The 18,027-nt window shown below is 51.6% G+C and overlaps 1 protein-coding gene across 1 annotated transcript in view; it reads right to left on the bottom strand.

Annotated features, from left to right (window-relative positions):
- Nucleotides 1-8,085: 8,085 nt before the first annotated feature.
- Nucleotides 8,086-18,027, bottom strand: part of HDAC3 (histone deacetylase 3) — a 14,521-nt gene continuing 4,579 nt past the window's right edge. The window contains exons 3-15 of the mRNA XM_032702672.1: nt 16,504-16,646; nt 15,240-15,321; nt 15,030-15,086; nt 14,879-14,934; nt 12,851-12,984; nt 12,523-12,603; nt 12,363-12,436; nt 12,147-12,211; nt 11,314-11,403; nt 11,139-11,197; nt 10,433-10,512; nt 9,924-10,081; nt 8,086-9,254 (exon numbers count right to left, since the gene is read on the bottom strand). Coding sequence (XP_032558563.1) covers nt 9,185-9,254; nt 9,924-10,081; nt 10,433-10,512; nt 11,139-11,197; nt 11,314-11,403; nt 12,147-12,211; nt 12,363-12,436; nt 12,523-12,603; nt 12,851-12,984; nt 14,879-14,934; nt 15,030-15,086; nt 15,240-15,321; nt 16,504-16,646 — 1,149 coding nt within the window. The 3' untranslated portion in view covers nt 8,086-9,184. The remainder of the gene's footprint in view (nt 9,255-9,923; nt 10,082-10,432; nt 10,513-11,138; nt 11,198-11,313; nt 11,404-12,146; nt 12,212-12,362; nt 12,437-12,522; nt 12,604-12,850; nt 12,985-14,878; nt 14,935-15,029; nt 15,087-15,239; nt 15,322-16,503; nt 16,647-18,027) is intronic.

Raw genomic sequence — 18,027 nt, 5'->3', positions numbered from 1 at the left:
AAGATTGATATGAGGGGAGAACCAGCCCCCACCTGAAATGGGGTGACCAGATTTTTTGTCCCTAGGAAAGGTTTAGGGGTAAAAGGGTTTCCTGCCAAACCTGCTCCCTGAGTGTCCAACTTTTAAGCCAGGAGTTTGTCAGTGTAGATCCAAATGCAGATGAATCTGAGGCTAAAATTCCCAAGTGAATATTGCAAAATGTTTTCCCAAGATCGGTTCAAAAAGGGCCAAAAAGCATCACTCAGGTGGGAGGTGAGGAACACAAACTGATCCAGGGTCCTGAGACTTTTGAGTTAATTTAAACACTGAGGAGGAGGACAAAAAAAAAAAGCAAGGAGCTTTAGAAAAGGAAAAGACAGAGAAAAAGCACCTATAAAGATGATGGCAGGTAAAATGCCAGCACTGAAGGGTTGGATTCAGGCAGGAATGGGTTGCCCAGCACAGTGCCAGGTGTGAGGTACCAGCACTCACACCCCCAAAACTGCACAGAATGTCTCACTGGTTATATAACAAACTGCAAAAATACCTCTGAGGGCTTCTCCTGGGAGAGAAAAAACCCTTTTTGTGGGATCAGGGTGAGGCTGAGCCAGAGCTGGAGCTCTGAGGTGCTGCTCCTGCTATTGCAGGATGTCTGGGTGTGGATGGAGCAGGGAACACCCAGGATGGGACACCCAGAGAGGCTCAACTGTATTCCTGTCATTTATATACACATAAATACTGTGGGCACAGCCCCCCACGTGGCAGGGGACAAGTGAGGGTGGCACTGGGACAGCAGGAGCTTGGCAGGGCAGGGGCACCTGAGGAGGGGGTATTTTTGCAGTGTTGCTGCATAAAAAGGGGCATCCAAAGCTGAGGTGCCAGGACACCTCATCCTGTGAGCAATGGGGACTGAAAAGCTTGCAAAACATGGCTCTGGGGCTCCTGAACCCGGGGTATTCCCAGCACTCCCTGAGTGACTCAGCATGGGAGTGCTGGGAAAGCACAGTGACACAGCAGGGTGGACCCAGCCCGGAGCAACGGGATCTGCGGGAGCCCGGGATCGGGGTACACCGGCACTGCTGGGGCTGCAATTCCAGCCGGGAAGGAGGTCTGGGGGGTGAACAGGAGCAGGGGAGCACTACACCAGCCCCAGCAAGGGGCTGAGAGCAGCGGGCAGAATGGGGGGCACTGGAGAGATGCACTGGGAGCCCCCCAACAGAGAGAGGGGCTTGCACAATGTTTCATTTAATCCCTGTTTCATTTAATAGCACAAAACACTGCTAATCCCTGTTCCTGCTCTCAAAATGCCTGATAACTAAGCACCCAAAAGCCTGGTGATGCCAGCTGAGGGGGGCAAGTGCTGCCTTTGTGTGCCACGACAGGGGATTTCTCCCTAGACCCCCCTTTTCCCCCCAGCAGCAGATGGAGACCCACTCCCAATTATGTTCTTGTCACAGGCGGAATAAAGAAAGACAAATGTCCCAAAGAAAGCTGTTTGGGAGGACAAAGGCTCCTTGAAATGGAAGCTGAGCTGTTTTTTCCAGGTTCAGAGCAGGGGATGGAGGGAGGGGGGGCTGGATGGGCAGGATGCGTGCGCAGCCAGCACTTCCCGTCTTTGTCTTGGAAAAGGAGGTCACGGGGAGGGGGGGACGGGAGGGGGGTCGGGGGCTGCAGGGGAGGATGCGGAGCCGCGTCAGCAGCGCGTCAGGAGAGCAGCTGATCCCGGCTCCCAATCCCGATGCTCTGAGCTCATCCTTGGGAACGGAGCCAGCGCGGCTCAACTGCGCACACCTGGCGCATGGAATCGGTACTGCGGGGACCTGGGGACACCCGCACGCAGAGAGGGGGGCGCCGGGGAAAACCCCCCGGTTCCACCGCCAAAATTCCCCCGACACCCACATAAAGTGACAAACCCCCTAGGGAACCCCTTGACCTAACTGGAGGTGCAAGCAGGGGCTTCTCAAAGCTCACAGTGCAAATAAAACCTGTCCCCAGCGCTGGTGCCCCCTGTGAACATGATGGGGGAGTGTGGTGGGCACTACCCGGCTCCCAGTGCCTCCCAGTAACACCACACACCGGCGGGCAGCCCACCAGTGACACCCCAAGCGCTCCTCGCAGTGGCAGCATCCTGGGATGGGCAGGAGCTGCACCCCAGAGCTGGGGGCACGTGTCACCTGCAGCTCCCCCAAAAGCGAGGGGTGGCAGGTGACTGTCACCAGGTGATGCCACCACAGTGCCAGTAGTGATGGGGACAGCAGCAGCTCCTCACTCCCAAAGATCCAGCCCTGGGACACAGCCTGACCTCGCTCCCAGTGACTTTTGCACATGGCCTCTCTTAAAATTGCCACTTCCACCCAGGAAAACACCCGGACCAGGGTGGCTGCTGCAGCTGGACCAGGCCAGGTGCCCCAGGGGTGGCACTGAAATGGCAGGAAAAGTGCTGCTTGCCCTAAAACGTCAGGGAAGGTCAGGCCAAAACACACAGGCAACACCATCACCTGTTGTGAGGTGAAAACAGCTGCTAAAAACCATGGCTGAGCTACAGAGAGTTTATGAGGGGGGAGGTTCTTCTCTCCAGGCTCTGATACACAGGTGGGAATAAAAGGGGGAGTGGACAAACACCTCCCAGGCCAGCCAACACTCTACCTGTACTTACAGACTGCACATGTGAGGTGAGGAGTGACTCCAGTTCCCAGGAACTCCAGGGAACAGGCTCAAAACCCTCTCCCAGGGCATGACACAGGGGGTGGGTACCCCACATCTCCTGCAGAGATGAAACACAAGATCTAGGGAGAAAGTTCTCCAAACAGGCCTCCAAACAAAGGAATATTCTTTTTCCCACCAGCACTGATCCCAAAACCCTGTCAAAACCCTGTGATGCTGTTACTGTGTGTTCAACACCACTCCAGGAGAAATGAGGAAGCAAGAGCAGGGAGAAGGTGAAGGGATAACAGCCACCAGCTCCAACCAGGGGAATCCTGACTTGCTTAAGGAGAATATTTCACCAGGGTGGTTAAACACCAGAGAAGGGACCACAGTTACATCGAGAGAGCTGGGGAAATTCCTGTCATTGAAAATCCTCCAAAATGCCCTGAGCAATCCCTAACTTTTGGATTAGCCTTACTTGGAGCAGGAGGATGAACCCAAGACCTCCAAAGGACCCTTTGAATCTGAACTGTCCTGGAAGGACCTCGGTGAGCTCCCCTCATTCCTCCTCCTCAGCAGAAACTTTTTGATTTACCAGCTCCCTGGTTTGTGGGCAGATTTCTGCATTTTGTCCCAGAATATTCCCGAGCAACAGAGGAAGAGAGAAGTTTCTGTCCCTGTTTGCTGCTGCTTCTCAGTCAGTGTTGGCACACCAGGAAGAGAGGAGCTACAGCCTCAGAATTCCAGAGGCCTCTGCCTCACCAGAGAGAGGTGACAGAGCTGGAGGCACTGGGATGGACATGGAAAAGGGAAGGAGGTATTGGCTAGAGGAGACACTTGTGCCAGCAATCCCTGAAGAAAGACATCCATGAGCAAGAGAACGCCACAGCACCCTGGGAATCTGAGGGCATACAAAGAGCACATAGGGATGTGGTAAATGCATCTGTGAGCACCTGGAGGGGGCAGAGAACCAGGAATAGGAATTTTGTGACTGTTCTGCAGCACTGTCAGGAAACCCCAAAGTTTCAGTCTCAAGAGAGGCTTTGATTTGGGTCCACACGAGGTGCCCAGGGCCCTGACCCCCGGCTGGGTGAATAAAATCGCACTGTCTGTTAATTGTGTCTCCATATCCATGTGCCAGGAGCTAAATGTTCTCTGGATCTGGCCTTGTGGAGCTCTGGAATCACTGCCTTGTACAGCTGATCTCACTAGATGGGTAAGGAATTGGCTGGATGGTGCATCCAGGGAGTTACAGGCTCAAGGTCCAAATGGAAACCAGTAACATGTGGGTCCCTCAGGGGTCAATGCTGGGACCTTCCCTGTTTTATGTCATCACCAGTGACCTCAGATGGTGGAACTCTGCCTAGTCACATCCAGAGGGACCTGCAGAGCTGGAGGAGAGGGCCCTGCAAACCTCCTGCAGGTCAACAAGGGCAGGGTCCTGCTCCAGGGTTGGGACAATCCCCAGTGTAAGCACGGGCTGGGGACGGATGGACGGATGGATGGATGGAGAGCAGCCCTGCACAGGACTGGGAGATGCTGGTGGATGACAAAAGGGACATGATCAGTTCATGTGTGCTGGCAGCCCAGAATGCTGAGTGTCTCTTGGGCTCATCCCCAGCACTGGGCAGCACAGTGGGAAAGGGGATTCTCTCTCTCTGCTCAGACCCCTCCTGGAGTGCCACATCCAGATCTGGGATCCCTGGCACACGACAGACATGGATCTGTTGGAGCAGGTCCAGAGGAGGCCACAGGAATTCTCCAAGGGCTGGGACAGTTCTGCTGTGGAGACAGGCTGGGAGAGCTGGGGGTGTTCAGCCTGAAGAAGAGAAGGCTCCAGGGAGACCTCCCTGCAGCCTTTCCACATATAAAGGGGTTTATAAAAGAGGGAGAGAGACTTTACCGGAGTCTGTTGTGAGAGAAGGGATGAGTGTTTTAAACTGGAAGAGGGTCAGTTTAGAATGGACATAAGAAATGTTGTATGATGAGGGTGGTAGGGCTGATGCTGAGCTCAATTAATTAAGGCTGTGATTGTAAATGAAGGGAGGTTTTAACAGGCAGAAGCAGCAACAGGAGCTAATGATGGGTGTTAAGGCAGGGGCTTGTAGGGAACGTGGAGAGACACCTTGTACCAGGGTCTGTAGTGGCAGGACAAGGGGCCAGGGCAGGGCTTCCCACTTCCAAAGGGCAGGGTTAGATGGATATTGGGATGAAATTCTTCCCTGTGAGGATGGGGAGGCCCTGGCACAGGTTGCCCAGAGAAGCTGTGGCTGCCCCTGGATCCCTGGAAATGTCCAAGGCCAGGTTGGACAGGGCTTGGAGCAACCTGGGCTAGTGGAAGGTGTCCCTGCCCATGGCAGGGGGTTGTATAGATGATTTTGAAGATCCCTCTAACCCCAACCATTCCTGGTCACTCAGCATCACTACCTCCTGCCTCTCTAGATTACACCTACCAGAAAATAAAAGAAATAAATACAGACAGAACCTTCCCACAGGCTGTTCCACATGGAGACAATGCTGTGGGGCTCCTGAGTGAGGTGTTTGCAGCAGCCACCTGAGGCTGAGGCTCCTGAGCTGCCCTGTGTGACCAACATAGCCAGGAGAAGTCCTGCTCCAGGGCCCAGCTCAGCTCTGCTGGGTGCAGCTTGGACAGAGCCAAATAAAACAATAATAAAAATGTACTTTATGTGATTCTTTATGAGCAATTGGGACAGAAAATTCCTTGCTCCCCAGGAGGGAATACCCTGGGTGCAAGGGCTGCTCTGCCATGGGAGTGAGTGTGGAGAAAGGGCAGTGCCAGCCTGGCCACACTCCTGGTGCCAAAGGCTTTGCTGGGCCAGTGCAGAAGCTCACACAGGGGAGCCACAGATGTGCAGCAGGAGCAAACTCTGCCCCTCTGCAGCTGGTGACAGTCAGGCCACAAAGCTGCCTCTGAGGGGCTCTGCAGAGGCTGGAGCACCCCAGCACCCCCAGAGCTCTCTGAGAGCACAGCCAGGACCCTGAGCCCCCAAAAAACCCACTCCCAGGAGTGCAGTTGCCCCTGCCAGGCTCTGCAGCAGGGCTGCACACAGGGACTGCAGCAGGGAATGGAGCCTCCATTGGATCCCAGAGATCCAGGTGCCACCTGGTGTCCAAACACAGCTCTGCACCAGGACCCCCAGCACCCAGAAACAGGGCATTTGGCCTGTTTAAAATTGAAGTAATATCCCCATGAGTGACTTCCAGGCATGGGGCTGCCACAGCTTCTCGCAAAACCTGTGCCAGGGCCTCACCACCCTCACAGGAAGGAATTTCTTCAGTGTATCCAACCTAAACCTCCTCTCTGTCAGTGTGAAGCCATTCCCACTTGTCTGTCACTGCAGCTCCTGCTGCAGAGTCCCTCTTCAGCTCTCCTGTGGGCCCCTTCAGATAGTGGAACTTCCTCTTCTCCGGGCTGAACAGCCCCAGCTTTCTCAGCCTGAAGGACCTTCCAGCCCACAGAGCCTTCAGAGGTGGCAGAGGAAGGCAGGTGCCAGGGCTGCCCATGGATTCTGGAGAACTGCAGGTCCCTCAGTGCTCTGTCCTGTCCTCTCTGCTCGCTGAGGCAGAGGGAATCACTTACTTCTACCAACCTTGTCTTTTCTATAGAGTACAGAAAGCAGGGCCTTGACAGCCCTCAGCCAGGGTGATGTGAGGGGAGATGTGAGAATGAGCTTTGCTGGGCTGACAGATGTGAGGTAGCCTTTAAAAGGTAGGTCCTACCTTAGTCCTTGTGTTGTACAGCTGGCTGAGAACTTTCTTTGGAGACAATCCCCGTGGAAGCAGTCGAGGTGCACAGGCTCCTTCAGATCTGAAGCCGAGGGCAGGAGAACATTCCTCATTCCAGAACAACCAAGGAGTGGAGAAGGTGGTGGGAAGGAGTTGCTGCAGGTGGCTGGACATTCACTGAAGTGCTTGGAGTGAAGCTGCAGGCAGGGAACAGGAGCATGAAGCCTTTTCTCTCTCTCGGTGCCTTCAGGGTCTCCTTTCAGCCTCTCCCCCTGAAGCATTAACTGCAGTCTTTGCCAGCCCACCCCGTGTTTTAGGGGGCAGCCAAGCCTTACCTGGGGTATCAAGGACTGTGAGGGTGTCAGGTTCACCCTGGTCTCTACCCTGGAGCCCATGACAGGGTGATGCCAGGGATAAATGTGGCTCCAGCAGCCCTGAAACACTGGAGAGCAAGGTCTCTGCAGACCAAGCTTTCCAGCCATTTCCAAAAGCAGGAAAAACAAATCCACCTTTAAAAACCCAGGTGAGATGATGATGCTCCAGACCCCAGCCCTGTTTCAAAAGGCAGGAGACAGTGGAACTCTGAAAAGACAAAGCCTGGGCAGTGCTGGGGAAGAGGTGGCTGGGGGGGTCTGCAAGGTGAAGTCATGTCCGTCTTCATGGCTAAGAGAATTACAGGGGGAAATTCCCTTTTTATTCCAAACACAAGGTGGGAGCCTGGATTCCAGCTGTAAATCAGTTTTGCCATAAGGGTGGTGACATCAGTAGAGGGAACACACCAGCTCTGTGACACCAGGGGAGATGGCAAGCTAGGAAGAAACCAATTTATTTTCTATTGTTTTCTATTATTCCCCAAGTCTGGCCAGTCGGTGGAGCTGCATTTTGTATCTCCTGAGCTGTCAAGAACATTTTCTCAGGTGCAGAACACTAGGAACAAATACAGCTGATCAAACAGGGGTCAGAGTAAGGTCTGTGTAGCCCAGTGGCCAAATAAATGCAGGAATGGCACAAGCCCAGGGTCAGCACACAGCAAGGCTTCTCCAGAGTACTCACCCACAATCTGTGCCCAGAAGTGTCTTTGTATTTACAACCTTGAGACTTCTTTCCCCTGAGACCCTTTTTGGAACCATATCCCCAGTACCTGGTGGCAAAACCTTGTGTGGCTCAATTTGGTGTGTGCAAAACCACTTCTTCTGAGCTGGCCCTTGGTAGTTAAATCACATGGAATCACAGAATGGTTTGGGCTGGAAAGGAACTTAAGGATCACCTCCTTCCAACCCCCTGCCATGGACAGGGACACCTCCCACTATCCCAGGTTGTAGTTACATGGACCACCAACCAGCCACCACTGAGGGATTTGGGACAGTGAGAGTGCAAAAAGAGCAGGCTGTTATGGGCACTGCAACACAAAGAAAGCATGATATTTAAAATAACAGCAGGAAAGATTTCCTGCATCAGCTCTGCAGCTTCCTGCAAAGCTTTTACTGGATTCAGAGGCATAACCAAGAGTGTCCACTACACTTGGCCTCTTGTAAGGGAGTTCAGGGTGCTCCCCTCATGTGCAGTGAAGCTGAAAACTCACCAACATTTACTCTGAGGAGAATTCCCTCCATTCATTCAGACAGTGGATGACACTACCCTGCCAGGGATGTGTTTGATCCTTGGGAAAATGGGAGCCAGAAAGGTGTGAGGATTAAACAGACAAACAACAGGTCAGGTAAGAAAAATACTGCCTCTTATTTAATGTTTAAAGACATCAGTAAACAAACAGAACCGTACAGACAGAGGCTAAACCCTCCCAGCTCCCCAAACAGCACTTCCAAACCACCACAGGTACCAGGTGACAGCTCGGGAGAGGGAGCAGCAAAGTCTGGGATTTGAGGGATGGCTGAGACAAATCTCTGCTGTGTGAGGGCACAAAGACACAGGACTTGGAGGAAGCAGCTTCCCTCACCCATGTCTGCTGGGTGCAGCCAAGAGGGAATGGTTTCCCCTCGGAGCAAGCAGCCCAAATCTCTTGCTAACACACAGAAGGGCCATGTGTGAACGTGGAAAAGACAGCAGGGAGCTGTGTTAGAGGTGTAAGACACACCATGTACTGACCTTGGCAGCCAAACCTCTGTTCCACAGGGATTTTAGCCTCTTGGAGAACAAACACACCAGGGAAGTTGGGTCTCCCAACTCAGCAGAGTGCTGGAGAACTCGTTTGTGAATGCAAATCTGGGTGTGGGGGGAAGGAACAAGCCTATGCTCTTCAAACATCCTTCCATCCCTTGCTCCCTGCTCCAGGGACACTCCCCACCCTGACCCCACAACTGGCCTGGTCTCCAATAGTTTTCCTCGAGCTGTGGAGCATCAGAGGGTTGGAAGGGCCATCAGGAAGCAACTCAGTGCAGGCTGCAGAGCACAGTCGAGTGGTACCTGAGTGGAGGGCTGGGGAGAGCAGGATGGATCCGGTGGTGCCAGAACAGAGGCAGAGATGGCAGGCACAGCTGCTCCAGCTCCTGGTTGGCAGGAGCCTGCAGGGCAGTCACAGAGCACAGGTCAGGCTCTGAAGGCAGTCCCAAGGCTGCCAGCCAGCACACAGCATGGATCCCTTTTCCCAGAGCAGTGAGAGCTGGAACCGTGACACGTGGTGGAAACTCAGGAACACGTTTCACTGTTCTCTGCCTCTCCAGGTGGCAGAATCCTGCAGTGGTGCTGTTCCTGCTGCCACCATGTGCAGTCTAAGATGAAGGGAGGGCTCCTACACAGCCCAGTTAAGTGCTCCAAGCATCCCTGTCCAACGTGGGATGCCCAGCAGTCCAGAGCCTCAGATCTCCACGTCGCTCTCTTTGTCGTTGTCGTGGTCACCGTCATAAAACTCGTTGGCAGCCTCGGGCCTGGGCAAAGAGAAACCCCTGTCAGGGAGGAGAGGGAGCCCTGGCACCCCTGGGGCCCAAGGTCAGAGGATGCCCTGCACCCAATCATGCTGTGGAATGTCATATAAGGACACCACATGTTCCTAGAGAAGCTCTGAGTGAAACTTGAGACCTAGAGGTGTCTGCCGAACTATTTGCACATGACAGATTTCTAGATACTTTTTGCTGCTAGTTTTGTGTAATATTTATTGAACATTTTTGACAAATAATTTATTGTTGTAAGCCTAAAAGTGCTTCTTTGAAAGTTTAAAGCAACTTGACCAAAAGACAGTACAAAAACACTGGCACTTCAGTGCTGAATGTCACCATGTGAAATTATATTTTCTGGGGTAGTGAGAGCTTTTAATGTTTAAGTCATATTAAAGCCTTCAGTCAAATTAAGCAGACCTGGCATTGGTAGTATAGCCATAACTTTCTGATAGTAAAACAAAAGTTGGCAACTTAAAATTAAACATGCCAAGGTTTTGATACACTTGTCTTTAGATGATCTCTAAGGTCCCTTCCAAACCAAACCGTTCTGGCATTCTATGACTTGTAGCCATTCTAGGAGACACAGTCTCCAGTCTATCACCCACCCATCCCAGCAGGGACAGAGAGGGAAGCCCATTTCTCCAGAACAAGCTCTGGTACCTGCTGTAGTTTTCCTCAGAGCCTCTCTCCTCAGGATCAGGCTCATCCGTGCGATCGTAGCTGAGCAGGTCCGAGGGCACGTCGTGGATCTGCACACTGGGAGCGTGGTTCAGCATCTTCAGGTTCTCAAATATGGTCTGCCTGATCTGATCCAAGTACTGCATGGAAAAAACAGACAGGGATCACCCCAGTGGGGCTGTCAGTCAGCACTGTTACCTGCCTGCACCACCTAAGTGGAGAAAAATTTGTGCAAAAAGCCATTTATCAGAGCAGAGGAGGTGGGAGAGTTACTTCAATCATTGATACTCAAGCACACAGGAAACAGTGAGACAACCCAACAAAGGTCTCAAATGCTTTGAGATTGCCTGACATCCCAGAAAGGGATGGGTCTTGGGTTTTGTCCGTTTTCTGCCCTTACCTGGGCTCTACCTGGTTTCACAGGACAGAGCATCAACCCCAGGGTTCTGGAAGTTCATAGCTGAGATTGCAAAACAATTTTAAGCACTCACCTGCCTGGAGTTCTGGTTTTCAATCCTTGTGCTGACATCAGGGTGGAGGGTGAAGTCTGGAGCGAAGTATTCGAAGTACTCTGTGGTGGGAGGGGGCAGAGTTAGAGCCCAGAGGGACAGGAGCTCTGCAGGGAGCACAGCTCAGCCTCACCCCTGCCCACCAGAGACAGGGCCTGAACAGCACAGAGAGGTACAGCTCTGACTGCAAGGGACTGCACAGCAAAACAGAGCAAACAACAGCAACACTGGGCTCACAGAGTAGGAAATGATCCAAATTAAATGATACAGGATGTGTCTGCCCAGCAAAGTCTGCAGTGGGTGGTAGATCCCAGAATGGTTTGGGGGGGAAGGGGCCTTAAAGCCCATCTCATTGCACACCCCTGCCATGGGCAGGGACACCTTCCACTAACCCAGGTTGCTCCAAGCCCCATCCAGCCTGGTCTTGGACACTTCCAGGGATGGGGTAGCCACAGCTTCTCTGGGCAACCTGTGCCAGGGCCTCCCCACCCTCACAGGGAAGCATTTCTCCCCAGTATCCCATCTAATCCTGCCCTCTGTTAGTGGGAAGCCATTCCACACTTCCAGGGATCACTAAGGCCATCTCCAAGATCAGAAGGTGGTGTCACTTTGGCCCTGGTCAGTGCAGAATAGAATAGAACAAATTCTTTAGCTCAGCTAATGAGGTAAAAAGGGAACTCCAACTTACCACTGTATGGCAGCTCTTCACTAATCGCTTCATCTACGAGCAACGACGTTTCATAAGTCCTGAAAACGTGGAAAAAGGTGATCTTAGTCCAGAGAAAGGGACATGGTAAATGCAGGGACACATCCCACAGCAGCTGCTCTCCCAGTGCTCTTCACCAAGCAGAGAAGAGACTCACCAGCACCGTGCCACATTCCGGACCGTGTAACCACCTCCTCCCAGGACCAGCAAGGGGATGTTGAAGCTCTTCACGTACTCCACACACTCCCTACAATCCCCCAAAAACAGAATGTCAGAGGTGTGAACTGCAGCACAGATTGCTGTGGCAGAAATGCCCCTGTGCAATCAAACACCACCATGGCTGGTGAGACCCACCCCGAGCTCAGGGTTTCCACCCAGGGGGGCCTGAACCACGGAATCATCATCACAATGGTTTGGGTGGGAAGGGACCTTAAAGCCCATCTCCTTCCACCCCCTGCCATGGGCAGGGACACCTCCCACTAGCCCAGGTTGCTCCAAGCCTCAGCCAACCTGGCCTTGGACACTTCCAGGGATGGGGCAGCCACAGCTTCTCTGGGCAACCTGTGCCAGGGCCTCACCACCCTCACAGGGAAGGATTTCTTCCCAATATCCCATCAAACCCTGCCCTCTGGCAGTGGGAAGCCATTCCCCCTTGTCCTGTCCCTCCATGTCCCTCTCCAGCTCCCCTGGAGCCCCTTTAGGTCCTGGAAGGGGCTCTCAGGTCTCCCTGGAGCCTTCTCTTCTCCAGGTGAACCCTCCCAGCTCTCCCAGCCTGGCTCCAGAGCAGAGGGGCTCCAGCCCTTGGAGCATCTCCATGTGCTGCCCTGAACCACTTGTACAAAGTCTCATTCTCAGACCTACTCCTGTCACACAAACATTAAACCCTCCCCAAAAAACTGCTGGAAGGCCAAAGCCAAAGCTCAAACCTCACAGCAGAGACTCACTAGAGCCCTTCAGATGGTCTTTCTCTGCCCAGCCCCCTGCACTTACCCATGGCCTCTGATACTGAGGTTAAAACAGCCCAAACGGTCACAACCCAGAGAATCAGCACCACACTGGGGAACAGAAAAAAAAGAGAATTTTGGCACTGCTTTCCAGATACACACCAAGCCTGCTACCCCAGGAACAGCAGGGAAAACTGGGATAGCCCTCTCCAACCTACAGGCTCCAAAAGGGATGGCTGTGTGCAGAGCTTGGCCTCCTTACCTGCAGTACTATGCAGGTGGGCTGGTAATAATCTACCACCTGGTTAATGACTGGCTGGAAGAGGTGTTTGTAACCTTTGGAGAGAAAGGCAGATCTGTCATGGCTTTGGAACAGAGGACCAGGAAACAGCCGGGCAGGGGGAAAGGGCAGGAACACCTACTCTGGTCATCGATGCCATCCCGCAGGGGCACGTTCAGACAGTAGTAACGGCCACTCTCTGCACCCACCTCATACATGTCACCTGCAAAACAGGGCAGTCACAACAGCTCTGACACTTCACAGGGGTGGAAAGGCCAGATCAGGCCTGGGCTGAGTCTCTTAACTTAGATCCCCTCCTTCTTACAAATAACTACAGTTCTGTTCCTCTCAAATCGCTTCCTCCCACTGTTTCTCCCTGCGGCTCTAATTTTGTGATTTACACTCTTCTACTCCAGCAAAGCTTCCAAAGGATTCTGAAGCGAGCCCACACTAAAAAGGAAAACACATACCTGTACCAGGAAAGAAATAGTTGCCATATTTGTGAAATGACACTGTCATGACACGGTCTGTCAAGTAAAAAGCCTCCTGCACCCCGTCCCCGTGATGGATATCGATGTCGATGTACAGGACACGTGGGTGATACCTATGGAACACAGGAGGAAAAAACAGCACCCACCTGAGCATATCATGCTTTGCATATGAGGCATTTGTCTACAGTCAAAACACACTAAATCATTTCCTTCTGATGTGCTTGGAAATCAATGTTTAAAACATTTCCTTCTGATGTGCTTGGCAATCGATATTTGAAATGTTTTCTTCTGATGTGCTTGGAAATAGATATTAAAAAAAGGGTTTTCAGATGGGGCCTTGGAAAGCACATGATGAAAATAGCTTGTTTTAACCACCTGGGGGTTAAAAAGTTGCAGCTTTTTGTTTCCAACATGCCCTTGGTTAATCTTTGAGAGCTGCAATGACTTTAATCATATCAGGAAATGAAAGGCAAGGAGGAGGTGGGAACACTCATTTCCTCCACATGCCAGAGTACTGGAGCACTCTGTCCCAGCTGGTGAGCACCAAAAATTCCAGGCTGGATTCAATTTGCTGTAGAAGCAGCCAGAGACACAGAAAGAGGGTGAAGAAGGGGAGTTCATCACCAGTAAGTGCTCCAGGGTAATGGTCAAACTGCTGCTGTGGAGCACTGAGACACAGCCCTGAGCCAGCCCCAGGTCCAGAGCTGCCTGCTCAGCTGGAGAGAGCTTCTCCAGCTTTTCCCAAGGAAATGCTGCACCTGGTCAACCCCTAAAAAACAGGGGATCCATGCCAAAACCTTCAGGGAGTGTGGAGGGCCCTGGAAAAACAAGACAACACCAAGACAGAGAGAAGGAGTGTGTGGTTCACACCTTGGAAGCAGGGCTTTAAAGTGCCTGCAGGGATCTGAGCAAACTGGCTGATGGTCTTTGGAAGACATAAACTATTTAAATTTCCTAGATTATTCATCCCACAGACAAATGGCAGCAAGGAGAAAATGGGGATGCATGGACACAGCCCTTCCACACTGGGAAAGGGAGAAAGGGACCTTTCTGTACTCCCATGGTGGGAAGCAAACTCAAAATACAGTCCCCTGCTGCAGAAATGGTTCCTGGAAACAAGGAATAAAAGGATAGGGACATATTATCTTCTCCCATGAGGAGGAACTGGGCTGTATTTGTGGCCTCTGGTGTATGGGACTCGTGTGAGACTAGAAAATGGGTGCGCAGAGATACACAGGGAAATCCTGAGGTTCCAAATGTGGGACAGGGATGACAGGCAGAGAGGAAAGAGGCACAAGAAATCCAGTACATCCCATAAATCTGACTCTGAGAGCAAGTAAACTTGCCACCAGCCATGTAACTGTTGTCTGGTCAACTCCAAATCCTTTACAGTTCCAAAACAATTTGTCTCAGATTCAGTGACAATTGAGAGCACAAAACCCCCCCCAAAACCAAAAGAAACTAAACCAGATTAATTTCAGAAATTGAAGGTATTTCTGTAACTCTTCCTCCCATTCTGAATTTAATTTTAATTTTTTGAAAACCAAAATAACTTGATTCTTTTCTACTGAGAGCAAGTGCCCTTTGATCATCCCTGTGTAGTTCAAGTCCTGTTCTCGACCCAGCCAAGCAAGTCAAGAAAGGTTTGAGTCGTTTCTCTGTCTCCAGTGAGCCAGAACATGCATTTCCCTACCAAAGGCTCACTGTGGCAAAAAGGCTGAGGCTCAGGAGACCCTGAAATGAGTGTTTTATAGTTGGATGAGAAATGGGGTGGAAGAACTCCTGTGTCCCTAAAGCTTCATGCAACAACACTGAGGCAGATACTCCAATTCTCCAACACTTTTTTTGTGTCTAATGAAACCAGGGGAAATAAAAAGAATAATCAAGCTCTGGGGCTTCCTGGATTCCAAAAAGGCAAATGAGGTGGGAAAGCAGAGAGAGAACAGTGAAGCAGCAGAGGAAAAGTTCAACCAGGTAGGACAGGTCAGTCCTTGCCCGTGTCCTTACTTGAGCAGCTCCAGGATGCCGATAACGATGTCATTAACATAACAAAAACCAGAAGCCTGCGAGAGAGAGAGAAACCCAAACAGGGTTAGAATGGGACCAACACAGAGCCCGGGCCCCAAAGACAGAGGAATCCACAGATTTGCCTCATTACCTCGAACTTTTTGGCATGATGGAGGCCCCCTGCCCAGTTTATGGCGATGTCACAGATCTGAGAAAGGAAAGAGAAGTGAGTTGAAGGTGATAACAACGACCCTGTACCCTCTTCCTCTCTGCACCACTCCCACCTGTGGCCCCCAAACACCCTTCTGGCCTTTCCCCCCTTCCAGAGCTCCATCTGTGTTCTGAAAGCTCAGCCCCTTACCTTGTTGTTCAGTTGTGTTGCTCCCTGCAGGGAGGCCCCAGTATAACGAGAGCAAAACTCAAAGAGGCCTGGAAACACTGGGCTGGAAAAGAAACCATGATTCAAACACACAACATCTCATCCCTGCCCACTTCTCCAGAGCAAAGCCAGCAATAAAACTGTCCAGGGATATTACCTGAGCAAGAACAACACCCAGTTCTCTGGGAAAGGGTTAATTTGGGATCAGGATCACTGTGACCCTGCAGGTGAGAGAGCTGGCTGCAAACACGATGGGAAACTCAGGGAATGTGATAATGATTCCCAAAGCTTCCAAGCCAGTCCTGAAAAGGTTCCTCTGCTCCCAAAATGTGCCAGAGTCTGTCCTGCAGCCCTGCTGGGATGTGCCCAGAGCTGGGACATGATGAGAGACCCTGCCTCAGGAGAGGGGAGGATTGCTGTGGTCCTGCACTGGCTCCCCTCTGGCTGTGTCTGGAACATCGTGGAATCACAGACTGGTTTGGGTTGGAAGGGACCTTAAAGCTCATCTCCTTCCACCCCCTGCCATGGGCAGGGACACCTTCCACTAGCCCAGGTTGCTCCAAGCCCTGTCCAACCTGACCTTGGACACTTCCAGGGATCCAGGGGCAGCCACAGCTTCTCTGGGCAACCTGTGCCAGGGCCTCACCACCCTCACAGCCGAGAATTTCTTCCCAATATCCCATCTAACTCTGCCCTCTGACAGTGGGAAGCCATTCCCTGTGTCCTGTCACTCCAGGCCCTTGGAAATGGTCTCTCTCCATCTTTCTTACAGCTTCTTCAGGCACTGGAAGGCCACAATTAGGTCACCCCAAAGCTTCTCTTCTCCAGGCTGAACAATCCCAACTCTCCCAGCCTTTCCTCCCAGCAGAGCTGCTCCAGCCCTCTGACCATCTTGGTGCCTCCCCTGGACTCTCTCCAGCAGCTCCATGTCCTTCCTGTGCTGGGATCCCAGAGCTGGAGGCAGCACTCAAATTATTAACAAAGATAATTGAACTGGAGGCTCTTCCAGAACAAGTAGAGCCAGAATCTGTAACCCAACAAGCCAAAATCTAGATTTAAAAAGCAGGACTGAGCCACCTAAAGGAAAGGAATTGAGGATAATATTCCATAATCTGACACACACAGGAAGGACACGCTCCTCATTCTGGTTAAAAACAAGCAAGAAAAGGGACATTCTAAAAGAGCTTTTGGGACATGAGCAGAGCAGGGACCCCCTTTGTGAGTGCAGGAGGCTCAGGGCACTCACCAGTCGTCGCCCACGTTGAAGGCATTGAGGCTCTTGGTGAAGCCCTGCATGTTGTTGGGACTCACTCTCTGCAGGAAGTCGATGTAATCCTCGGAGTGGAAGCGGCACATGTCGTGCTGGGACGCCTGGTATGGCTTGAAAACCTTCCAGAGACAAAGACAACACTTATTTCCCAGCCAAACTCGCGTTTGTTTGGGCTGGAAGAAACCTCGAGCCCAGTGACCTGCACGAGGTACATTAAAAACATTTCAACACTGGCTTCCTGATATTTGTGTTCTTTTAAATTCATCAGTTGTTCCATGAAACCTTTTCCTGCCCTCTTTCAGCCACAAACCCATCTCCAGCCTCTCCTGACTGCAGCTGTTGCTACAAACTCTCCAATGCTCCTTGGGAAGGAGCAAAACAAATGGACCAAGTCCAAACCACAGCTTTTCCTTCACTGGGGGGATTATTCCCTCCTCAGTCACCAGCTTTCCACAATTTTAAGACCTTGATCTAGGGGGTGGTTTCAGTCCCTCTGACAGATCTGCCTGGAATGGGCTGATAGGTTCCAAATTGTTTGGTGAAAGCTCCCGAACACATGGAAGAATTGTGTAAGTTCTGTTTCCTTTGGAAAGGAAAATGGTGAAAAACGGTCATGGAGCTGGATGGGCTCAAATTCAGGATCTTGTGACAACTCAGCCTTGCCAGTTTGGCACTGAGGGCACATACCTCAAGAGAGGGGAGGTTAAAAATTAACACCATGAATGTGGGAGAGCAAATTAAATCAATAAGAGAGCTTTTTGGTGTCTCCCAAATTCTCTCATTTAAAGCAACCACTTTACAGGAAAAATGGGACATGGAAATAACAGCAAGATGCACAAGGTGGTCTCCAAAGGGAAATTTATCGGGAAAACTGCACCAACGATCCTCTTTCCTGTTCATTTTCAGAGCCACAATACACCCAGGCAAGCCCATCCCCTCCTCTCCTGGTGTTTTCCACAAGGATGTGGAGTTTGGTGTTTCCATTCCCCAGGAGGGCTCCAGGAATCCAGAAAGTCCATGAAATCAAACGAGACCAAACCCAAAGCTAAAGAGTCACCACAGAGAAGAAATGGCTCTCACTGGATATCCAGAGGCTCTCTTGGACAACAAAAAGTAGGGAGAGGTGATTCAAACAGAAAGGCAGGGAAAAAAATAGACCAAAACCTGCCTCCTTCTACCTTTCACCCAGTCCCAGCAATCCCACCCAAAACCTGCCTCCTTCTACCTTTCACCCAGTCCCAGCAATCCCACCCAAAACCTGCCTCCTTCTACCTTTCACCCAGTCCCAGCAATCCCACCCACCTTCCCAAGCTGGGAAAGGTGGGAAGAGGCAAACCCAGCCTGACAGGATAGCAGCCTTTTATTTGGGGGAGGCAGAGAGAGCAGATGGTGCATCCACAACACAAAGTTAACAGGGCTTTTTATAGTCCCAGCTGACCACAATTCCTGCTTTTATGTGTTCCCAACTTTGCCAGTCACTGACTGTTCAGGATGAAGCTG

The sequence above is a fragment of the Chiroxiphia lanceolata genome, chromosome 15, assembly GCF_009829145.1.
Source record: "Chiroxiphia lanceolata isolate bChiLan1 chromosome 15, bChiLan1.pri, whole genome shotgun sequence".
NCBI classification, from domain to species: Eukaryota; Metazoa; Chordata; class Aves; order Passeriformes; family Pipridae; genus Chiroxiphia; species Chiroxiphia lanceolata.
This window is presented reverse-complemented; position numbering and strand designations above follow the sequence as displayed.